The following is an 11508-nucleotide window of genomic DNA, read 5'->3' as shown; positions in this document are numbered from 1 at the left end:
GTGGGTGCAATGCTCTGCTAACTTGTTACATACACTGTAAAAATTTTGTTAGTGTAACTGCCTTTTTTCACTGTTATTTCAAATTTTGGCAAAAATTTGTGTTTCTTAAAGGTGCAGTAACGTTTTTTATATTGCTTGTAAACTTGTTTAAAGTGTTTTCCAAGCTTGCTAGTCTCATTGCTAGTCTGTTTAAACATGTCTGACACAGAGGAAACAACTTGTTCATTATGTTTGAAAGCCATGGTGGAGCCCCATAGGATAATGTGTACTAAATGTATTGATTTCACCTTAAACAGTAAAGATCAGTCTTTAACTATAAAAGAAATATCACCAGAAGATTCTGACGAGGGGGAAGTTATGCCGACTAACTCTCCCCGCGTGTCAGACCCCGCTCAGGGGATGCATGCTAATATGGCGCCAATTGCATCAGGAACGCCCATAGCGATTACCTTGCAGGACATGGCTGCAATCATGAATAATACCCTGTCAGAGGTATTATCCAGGTTGCCTGAATTAAGAGGCAAGGGCGATTGCTCTGGGGTTAGGAGAAATACAGAGCGCGCAGATGCTGTAAGGGCCATGTCTGATACTGCGTCACAATATGCAGATCATGAGGACGGAGAGCTTCAGTCTGTGGGTGACGTCTCTGATTCGGGGAAACCTGATTCAGAAATTTCTAATTTTAAATTTAAGCTTGAGAACCTCCGTGTATTGCTTGGGGAGGTATTAGCTGCTCTGAATGACTGTAACACAGTTGCAGTACCAGAGAAATTGTGTAGGCTGGATAAATACTATGCAGTGCCGGTGTGTACTGATGTTTTTCCTATACCTAAAAGGCTTACAGAAATTATTAGCAAGGAGTGGGATAGACCGGGTGTGCCTTTTTCCCCACCTCCTATATTTAGAAAAATGTTTCCAATAGACGCCACTACACGGGACTTATGGCAGACGGTCCCTAAGGTGGAGGGAGCAGTCTCTACTTTAGCAAAGCGTACCACTATCCCGGTTGAGGACAGTTGTGCTTTTTCAGATCCAATGGATAAAAAATTGGAGGGTTACCTTAAGAAAATGTTTATTCAAGAAGGTTTTATTTAACAGCCCCTTGCATGCATAGCGCCTGTCACGGCCGCAGCGGCATTCTGGTTTGAGGCCCTGGAAGAGGCCATCCATACAGCTCCATTGACTGAAATTATTGACAAGCTTAGAACACTTAAGCTAGCTAACTCATTTGTTTCTGATGCCATTGTTCATTTGACTAAACTAACGGCTAAGAATTCCGGATTCGCCATCCAGGCGCGTAGGGCGCTATGGCTTAAATCCTGGTCAGCTGACGTGACTTCGAAGTCTAAATTACTCAACATTCCTTTCAAGGGGCAGACCTTATTCGGGCCTGGTTTGAAGGAAATTATTGCTGACATTACTGAAGGTAAGGGTCATACCCTTCCTCAGGACAGGGCCAAAGCAAAGGCCAAACAGTCTAATTTTTGTGCCTTTTGAAATTTCAAGGCAGGTGCAGCATCAACTTCCTCCGCTTCAAAGCAAGAGGGAACTTTTGCTCAATCTAAGCAGGCCTGGAAACCTAACCAGTCCTGGAACAAAGGCAAGCAGGCCAGAAAGCCTGCTGCTGCCTCTAAGACAGCATGAAGGAACGGCCCCCTATCCGGCGATGGATCTAGTAGGGGGCAGACTTTCTCTCTTCGCCCAGGCATGGGCAAGAGATGTTCAAGATCATATCTCAGGGATATCTTCTGGACTTCAAAGCTTCCCCTCCACAAGGGAGATTTCATCTTTCAAGGCTATCTGCAAATCAGATAAAGAAAGAGGCATTCCTACGCTGTGTGCAAGACCTCCTAATTATGGGAGTGATTCATCCAGTTCCGCGGACGGAACAAGGACAGGGTTTTTATTCAAATCTGTTTGTGGTTCCCAAAAAAGAGGGAACCTTCAGACCAATTTTGGATCTAAAGATCTTAAACAAATTCCTCAGAGTTCCATCTTTCAAAATGGAAACTATTCGGACCATCCTACCCATGATCCAAGAGGGTCAGTACATGACCACAGTGGACCTAAAGGATGCCTACCGTCACATACCGATTCACAAAGACCATCATCGGTTTCTAAGGTTTGCCTTTCTAGACAGGTATTACCAATTTGTAGCTCTTCCCTTCGGGTTGGCTACAGCCCCGAGAATCTTTACAAAGGTTCTGGGCTCACTTCTGGCGGTTCTAAGACCGCGAGGCATAGCGGTAGCTCCGTATCTAGACGACATCCTGATACAGGCGTCAAACTTTCAAGTTGCCAAGTCTCATACAGAGATAGTTCTGGCATTTCTGAGGTCGCACGGGTGGAAAGTGAACGAGGAAAAGAGTTCTCTATCCCCACTCACAAGAGTCTCCTTCTTAGGGACTCTTATAGATTCTGTAGAAATGAAAATTTACCTGACGGAGTCCAGGTTATCAAAACTTCTAAATGCTTGCCGTGTTCTTCACTCCATTCCGCGCCCTTCGATGGCTCAGTGTATGGAGGTAATCGGCTTAATGGTAGCGGCAATGGACATAGTGCCATTTGCATGCCTATATCTCAGACCGCTGCAATTATGCATGCTGAGTCAGTGGAATGGGGATTACACAGATTTGTCCCCTCTGCTAAATCTGGATCAAGAGACCAGAGATTCTCTTCTCTGGTGGTTGTCTCTGGTCCACCTGTCCAAGGGTATGACCTTTCGCAGGCCAGATTGGACAATTGTAACAGATGCCAGCCTTCTAGGTTAGGGTGCAGTCTGGAACTCCCTGAAGGCACAGGGATCGTGGACTCAGGTGGAGAAACTCCTTCCAATAAATATTCTGGAGTTAAGAGCGATATTCAATGCTCTTCTGGCTTGGCCTCAGTTAGCAACACTGAGGTTCATCAGATTTCAGTCGGACAACATCACGACTGTGGCTTACATCAACCATCAAGGGGGAACCAGGAGTTCCCTAGCGATGTTAGAAGTCTCAAAAATAATTCGCTGGGCAGAGTCCCACTCTTGCCACCTGTCAGCAATCCATATCCCAGGCGTGGAGAACTGGGAGGCGGATTTTCTAAGTCGTCAGACTTTCCATCCGGGGGAGTGGGAACTCCATCCGGAGGTGTTTGCTCAATTGATTCATCGTTGGGGCAAACCAGAGTTGGATCTCATGGCGTCTTGCCAGAACGCCAAGCTCCCTTGTTACGGATCCAGGTCCAGGGACCCAGAAGCGACGCTGATAGATGCTCTAGCAGCGCCTTGGTTCTTCAACCTGGCTTATGTGTTTCCACCGTTTCCTCTGCTCCCTCGACTGATTGCCAAAATCAAACAGGAGAGAGCATCGGTGATTCTGATAGCACCTGCGTGGCCACGCAGGACTTGGTATGCAGACCTAGTGGACATGTCATCCTTTCCACCATGGACTCTGCCTCTAAGACAGGACCTTCTGATACAAGGTCCTTTCAATCATCCAAATCTAATTTCTCTGAGACTGACTGCATGGAGATTGAACACTTGATTCTATCAAAGCGTGGCTTCTCCGAGTCAGTCATTGATACCTTAATACAGGCACGAAAGCCTGTTACCAGGAAAATCTACCACAAGATATGGAGTAAATATCCTTATTGGTGTGAATCCAAGAATTACTCATGGAGTAAGGTTAGGATTCCTAGAATATTGTCTTTTCTCCAAGAGGGCTTGGACAAAGGATTATCAGCTAGTTCCTTAAAGGGACAGATTTCTGCTCTGTCTATTCTTTTGCACAAGCGTCTGGCAGAGGTTCCAGACGTTCAGGCATTTTGCCAGGCTTTGGTTAGAATTAAGCCTGTGTTTAAACCTGTTGCTCCTTCGTGGAGCTTAAACTTGGTTCTTAAAGTTCTTCAAGGAGTTCCGTTTGAACCCCTTCATTCCATTGATATTAAACTTTTATCTTGGAAAGTTCTGTTTTTGATGGCTATTTCCTCGGCTCGGAGAGTCTCTGAGCTATCTGCCTTACAATGTGATTCTCCTTATCTGATTTTTCATGCAGATAAGGTAGTTCTGCGTACCAAACCTGGGTTTTTACCTAAGGTGGTTTCTAACAAGAATATCAATCAAGAGATTGTTGTTCCATCATTGTGTCCTAATCCTTCTTCAAAGAAGGAACGTCTTTTACATAATCTGGACGTAGTCCGTGCCTTGAAGTTTTACTTACAAGCTACTAAGGATTTTCGTCAAACATCTTCCCTGTTTGTCGTTTACTCTGGACAGAGGAGAGGTCAAAAAGCTTCGGCAACCTCTCTGTCCTTTTGGCTTCGGAGCGTAATACGCCTAGCCTATGAGACTGCTGGACAGCAGCTCCCTGAAAGGATTACAGCTCATTCTACTAGAGCTGTGGCTTCCACATGGGCCTTCAAAAATGAGGCCTCTGTTGAACAGATTTGCAAGGCTGCGACTTGGTCTTCGCTTCACACTTTTTCAAAATTTTACAAATTTGATACTTTTGCTTCTTCGGAGGCTGTTTTTGGGAGAAAGGTTCTTCGGGCAGTGGTTCCTTCCGCTTAATCCTGCCTTGTCCCTCCCATCATCCGTGTACTTTAGCTTTGGTTTTGGTATCCCACAAGGAATGGATGATCCGTGGACTGGATACACTTAACAAGAGAAAACATAATTTATGCTTACCTGATAAATTTATTTCTCTTGTAGTGTATCCAGTCCATGGCCCGCCCTGTCCTTTTAAGGCAGGTCTAAATTTTAATTAAACTACAGTCACCACTGCACCCTATGGTTTCTCCTTTCTCTGTTTGTTTTCGGTCGAATGACTGGATATGACAGTTAGGGGAGGAGCTATATAGCAGCTCTGCTGTGGGTGATCCTCTTGCAACTTCCTGTTGGGAAGGAGAATATCCCACAAGTAATGGATGATCCGTGGACTGGATACACTACAAGAGAAATAAATTTATCAGGTAAGCATAAATTATGTTTTTTATGTCTTGTTAGCGCACTTGAGAAAATGCATTCAGGTCATCATGCGACTCCTATAGGTTATTGCAAGCTCAATATTCTTACTTCAGCTTTTTGCGCGCATCAGATTAGCGCATGAGTGATAACTTTTTCTTTTCAACTTAATAACTCAACGTAATATGAGCGCTATCTAACACAAATGCAAAACGTTTACTTCTAGTGCAGTTAGTGTGCGAGCGAAAGCGATAAATAGTACTCCACTCGTAATCTACTTTTAATAGCAGATTGTTTGTTATTATCTGCAAGAGGTCGCACAAAGAATAACACACCCTTTGCTCTACTTAGAATCTAGCCCTAAATGTGGAATGGGCAGAAGTTTGGGCACCCTTCTAGTCACTTACGCCTAGATTTAGAGTTCTGCGTTAGCCGTCAAAACCAGCATTAGGGGGTCCTAACGCTGGTTTTTACCGCCCGCTGGTATTTAGAGTCAGTCAGGAAAGGGTCTAACGCTCACTTTCCAGCTGCGACTTTTCCATACCACAGATCCCTTTACGTCAATTGCGTATCCTGTCTTTTCAATGGGATCTTTCTAACACCGGTATTTAGAGTCTTGGCTGAAGTGAGCATTAGAAATCTAACGACAAGACTCCAGCCGCAGAAAAAATCCAGGAGTTAAGAGCTTTCTGGGCTAACGCCGGTTCATAAAGCTCTTAACTACTGTGCTCTAAAGTACACTAACACCCATAAACTACCTATGTACCCCTAAACCGAGGCGCCCCCACATCGCCGCCACTCTTTTAAATTTTTTTAACCCCTAATCTGCCGACCGCACACCGCCGCAACCTACATTATCCCTATGTACCCCTAATCTGCTGCCCCAAACATCGCCGACCCCTACATAATATTTATTACCCCCTAATCTGCCCCCCCCAACGTCGCCGCTACCTACCTAAAATTATTAACCCCTAATCTGCCGACCGGACCTCGCCGCTACTATAATAAATGTATTAACCCCTAAACCGCCTCACTCCCGCCTCAAAAACCCTATAATAAATTTTATTAACCCCTAATCTGCCCTCCCTAACATCGCCGACACCTAACTTCAAGTATTAACACCTAATTTGCTGACCAGACCTCACCGCTACTATAATAAATGTATTAACCCATAAAGCTAAGTCTAACCCTAAACCCCGCTAAGTTAAATATAATTTAAATCTAACGAAATAAAATAAATCTTATTAAATAAATTATTCCTATTTAAAGCTAAATACTTACCTGTAAAATAAACCCTAATATAGCTACAATATAAATAATAATTATATTGTAGCTATTTTAGGATTAATATTTATTTTACAGGCAACTTTGTATTTATTTTAACCAGGTACAATAGCTATTAAATAGTTAATAACTATTTAATAGTTACCTAGCTAAAATAATTACAAAATTACCTGTAAAATAAATCCTAACCTAAGTTACAATTAAACCTAACACTACACTATCAATAAATTAATTAAATAAACTATCTACAATTATCTACAATTAAATCAACTAAACTAAATTACAAAAAAAAAAACCACTAAATTACAAAAAACAAACACTAAATTACAAAAAAGAAAAAAAGATTACAAGAATTTTAAACTAATTACACCTACTCTAAGCCCCCTAAAAAAATAACAAAGCCCCCCAAAATAAAAAAATGCCCTACCCTATTCTAAAATAAAAAGTTAACAGCTCTTTTACCTTACCAGCCCTTAAAAGGGCCTTTTGCGGGGCATGCCCCAAAGAATTCTGCTCTTTTGCCAGTAAAAAAACATACAATACCCCCCCCCAACATAACAACCCACCACCCACATACCCCTAATCCCTTGTTTTTCAACCAGTGTGCCGCGGCACACTAGTGTGCCGTGACACATCCTCAGCTCCACAGCTTTTTTGCGCACGTGACTACACATGCAGTGTCCCTGCTCTAGAGTCTAGACGTGTCCCAGACGGAGTCTTATTTTCTGGAAGTTAAGAACTGTGTGCCGCTCTGACAAGTACCGGTAAGTCATATGTACTAACTACTCAATACTGGACTTAATTAGACTAGACTTAGAGAATATATTTTATAGTTACAGGAGTAGACTCTATATTTTATAGTTTGTTTCACCCTTGTATTTACTTACCGCTTTCAGAAGCTAAAATGTATTTTGGCCACCATTTTTTACAAGTCTTAGATAAATGAGTAGTAATAAATAATAGACTATTATGTATTCACTCATTTATCTAAGACTTGTAAAAAATGGTGGCAAAAATACATTTTAGCTTCTGAAAGCGGTAAGTAAATACAAGGGTCAAACAAACTAAAAAAAGGCACCTAGATTTAGCTTTCTGTGAGGTTAACCACCTTAGGCAAAGTGTGAGTCGCAATGTTTAAAAACTGACAGTGTGTGCCGTGCGCATACATTTTTCACACTTGACTAATATGACTATTTTCCAGGCAGATCCGGCGCCACATGCTGGGGGCGCCCTAAGCCTGGAAAATAGTCATATTAGTGTGAAAAATGTAAGCGCACGGCACAGACTGTCAGTTTTTAAACATTGCGACTCACACTTTGCTGGGGCCCTGGGCATGTCATTTGTGTGGGCACAGGCACTACTGGGCACTGGGCTGGGGCCGCATTCACGACTCATGTGACGTCACTAAGTAGCTCAGAGTTGCGCTGCTGCTGCGTGCTGAGCCGGTACCAGTGAGACTGAGCTTAGTGACGTCACGTGATGAGAGGCTGGGTGGTGGAGGCGGACTGGCAGAGCACTTGCGCTGGAGCTGCTGCTGTGAGAGGGAAACACACTTGAGGAGACAGAGCAGAGGACGGTTAGTAGGGGAGATGCAGAGGGAGGGCTCTCAACGCCGGGCAGTAGCTGCATGCATGTTCAGATGTGTGTGTGCTGGGGCTTGTTGGCTATATTTTTGCTTCCTCCTGCCCCAACAGTACCTCACAAACAAGACAGAATATTGAGACTTCTGCATCAGTCTAACAAAGGTAAGACTGCAATGAGGAGGGAGACACAGGATATAAATATATAAAATATACATATAAAAATACTGCAGCTTTATTTTTAAAATCCATCAGATTAATGTCAAAATACCATGTGAGGTATAAAAGCAAATTTGGGGCTGCAATAATTAGTGTGGGCTCAATAGCAAAAGTTATTTTTTTGGTGTTGTCCTCTTTCTGGCATAAATGGGACACATTTGTCATAACTGAATAATATTTGCTAATTTACTGTAGTGATCCTCCTGCAAACTGTGTTTTGTTAAAGGGACAGTCTAGTCCAAAATAAACTTTTATGATTCTGATAGGGCATGTCATTTTAAACAATTTTCCAATTTACTGTTATCACCAATTTTGCTTTGTTCTTTTGGTATTCTTAGTTGAAAGCTAAACCTTGGAGGTTCATATGTTAATTTCTAAGCCTTAAGACCTCTTCTCTTAGGGCATTTTTACAGTTTTTCACCACTGGAGGGTGTTAGTTCATGTGTGTAATATTATAGATAGCACTCTTCTCACACAGTTGGGAGGTTTTATGGTGTCGTTGTGGGGGTATTGGGACTGGGGGGGTGCATCAAAATGCACCTTTACCTGTGTAGACAAAAATCCTTGCACCGGCCCTGACCGGAGCCCTCACCCGCTCTCAGCACATGACAACCTGCTGTCTGCGAATGGTGAGGTACCTGCTGGGGCCTGGCACAGGTGCATGGGGTCGACTGGGTAAATGCTTTGACAATGGAGTGGGTGGGGTAATGATGTACCTGTTTGGGACACAGAATATGGATAGCAAGTCAGTGAATGCAGAATGTTTCTTGCATAACACCAGGTCTTTCTCACTTTTTCACAGCTCCTGAAGTAGAATTATATAGTGAGGGCATGATTGCATGCATGTATTTAGTGTGCATGATTATGTGTCCACACGCAGACAAGCCTAAAGTGGATAGTTTTCTGTAGAAAGAATGTCCTACCTAGAGATGAGACGGTGCTTTGTGTTTTTTTGTTTTTTTTATAGACATTGACCAGATGGCTTACCTGTGTTTATTTTGTTCACATATACTGAGGTATCTGTTTGTGGTTTCCTGTTAGTATAAATGCAGAGCATGGTGCCTGGCCTCTGTGTGTATATAGATATTGACCAAGTGTGTCTGCCCTGTGATCTCTGTATACAGCGCCCTGTGATCTCGCCACTGACCAGATGTGCCTGCCCATCAGGCTTATACGGCCACTGACCAGGTGTGCCTGACACACATACATATATACAGTATATATATATCTTGATAAAATATAGGGCTCGTCTTTTATTTTTTCCAGGGCTGCTTTTTATTCCCAGTACGGCCCTGCCTTCTTGCTTAAGTGCACTCCTGAAGCGGAACAGAAGTCGGTAGTTGCTGCTAACCTCCTACGTACTCATCCCAGACAGTTCTCCTACAGCGATGGATACGTTCTTGAAAAGGAAAAATGCCAACTCTGAGCTAGGCCCTGCAAATAATTCAAACGAAGAGCCTGGTGTGAGTGGTGAACAAAAAAAAACAAAAATGGTGAGCTCAAGGCAATACAACGAAAGTTATCTTTCATTTGGATTTACTTTCACCGGGGATCCGACTGCACCTACACCGTTATGTTTGGTGTGTGGGGAAAAGCTATCCAACCATGCCATGGTCCCAAGCAAGCTTAAACGCCATCTCCAAACAAAACACCAGTCACTTCAAAACAAGAACACAGAATATTTTGTTCGCCTGCGTAAACACAATGAGAAGCAGGGAATTTTAATGAAAAAAAATGCAAAGGTGTCTGAGAGAGCTCTCAAAGCTAGCTACTTAGTAGCTGAACTCGTAGCCAAATCAAAAAAGCCACACACTATAGCAGAGACATTAATACTACCTGCCTGCAAAGCCATTGTGGCTGAGATGCTTAGCCCTGACGTGGTTAAAGAAGTAGCCAAAGTCCCACTCTCAGATAACACAATTGCTCAACGTATTGATGACATGTCTGCTGACATTGAAAGTGTTGTTTTGGAAAAGATACACATCAGTGGGAAATTTGCACTGCAACTTGATGAGTCTACGGACATTAGTGGACATGCTCAACTCTTGGCCAATGTGCGCTTTTTGGATGGAGACGCCATCAGAGAAAACTTCCTATTTTGCAAGGCATTACCAGAAAAAACAACAGGAGAGGAAATTTTTCGGGTCACATCAGATTATCTTGAACAAGGTGGACTTAAGTGGGAAAACTGCACGAGTGTCTGCACTGATGGGGCTGCAGCTATGGTCGGGCGCACAAAAGGCTTTGTTAGCAGAGTGAAAGAGAAACAACCAGATGTTATTGTTACACACTGTTTTTTGCACCACGAGGCGCTTGTTGCCAAGACTTTACCAGCAGACCTAGCTTCTGTGTTGGATGATGTTGTGTGCATGGTAAACTTTGTAAAGTCAAGGCCTCTGAAAAGCCGCATATTTGCATCATTGTGTGAAGAAATGGGTGCAGAGCATAAAGCCTTATTGCTCCATACGGAGGTCCGATGGTTGTCGCGCGGCAAAGTGCTGGCCCGTGTTTATGAGCTACGGGAGGAACTAAAAGTGTTTTTGACTAATGAGAGATGCGATGACGCAAAGCAGCTTGCAAGTGATGAGTGGTGTGCAAGGCTGGCATACTTGGCAGATATGTTTCCGCATCTGAATGAACTGAACACACGAATGCAAGGCCGAAATGAAAACCTGCTCACAAGCACAGATAAAATTAACGGATTCCGTTCAAAGCTGAACCTCTGGCGACAACATTGACATGTTCCCACTCACCCAGAAATGTCAAGGAGATGTCAACACTTCTGTGCTGTTTGAGATAATTGGTAAACATTTGAAAACCCTTGAGGAGAAGTTGTCATTTTATTTCCCCTCAACCTCCACTGAATGCCTTGACTGGGTTAGAGACCCATATAGCTCAGGAGCAGTTTTTGGAAAGGACATGACTTTGCAGGAACAAGACCTGTACTGAGACAAGCCCGTGGTTTAAAGCTAAGCTTTGCTGATCTACCTTTGGACAGTTTTTTGTTGACTGCTGCCAAGGAGTTCCCCATTCTGGCAAACAAAGCTTTTTCAACATTGCTCTCATTTTCCACAACATATCTCTGTGAACTGAGCTTTTCAAGCATGACTGCTATAAAAACTAAAAACAGAGAGAGACTGAGGGCTGTTGAGGAAGAGCTTCGTGTGTGCCTTTCTTCAGTTCCTGCCAGGATATCGGCTTTGTGTTTATCTAAACAGGCCCAGGTTTCACACTGAGTTAGTAACTATACAAATTGAGAGACTAAACTGTTACTTTTTGTTTATTGTTCGTGTTTCCTCACTACTGTTGTTCACTTTGGTGTACCACTGTACTCAGTACTGTATTTTTGTAATAAATTATTTTTTCTTCATTGTTCATTTTTGTTTTTTGCACTTGTTGATGTTTTGTTGTTGATGCATGTTGTTGTTCTCAGTGAGATTTTTATGGTTATTATTGTGCCTCTAGCTTTGGCAATACAGTTAT

General features: G+C 42.9%; 1 protein-coding gene across 1 annotated transcript; it reads left to right on the top strand.

Annotated features, from left to right (window-relative positions):
* The first annotated feature begins 9413 nt into the window (after positions 1-9413).
* On the top strand, positions 9414-10763 carry LOC128646929 (SCAN domain-containing protein 3-like). Its single transcript, XM_053699739.1, has one exon. The coding sequence runs from the start codon at positions 9414-9416 to the stop codon at positions 10761-10763; it is 1350 nt and encodes a 449-aa protein (XP_053555714.1).
* The last annotated feature ends 745 nt before the right edge of the window (positions 10764-11508 follow it).

This window comes from Bombina bombina, chromosome 2, assembly GCF_027579735.1.
Source record: "Bombina bombina isolate aBomBom1 chromosome 2, aBomBom1.pri, whole genome shotgun sequence".
In the NCBI taxonomy this organism is placed as follows: Eukaryota; Metazoa; Chordata; class Amphibia; order Anura; family Bombinatoridae; genus Bombina; species Bombina bombina.
The sequence above is the reverse complement of the archived record's forward strand: the minus strand, read 5'-3'. Positions and strand labels throughout refer to the sequence as shown.

Coding starts and splice junctions, on each gene's coding strand:
- LOC128646929 (XM_053699739.1), top strand. CDS start 9,414: ATGGATACGTTCTTGAAAAGGAAAAATGCCAACTCTGAGCTAGGCCCT.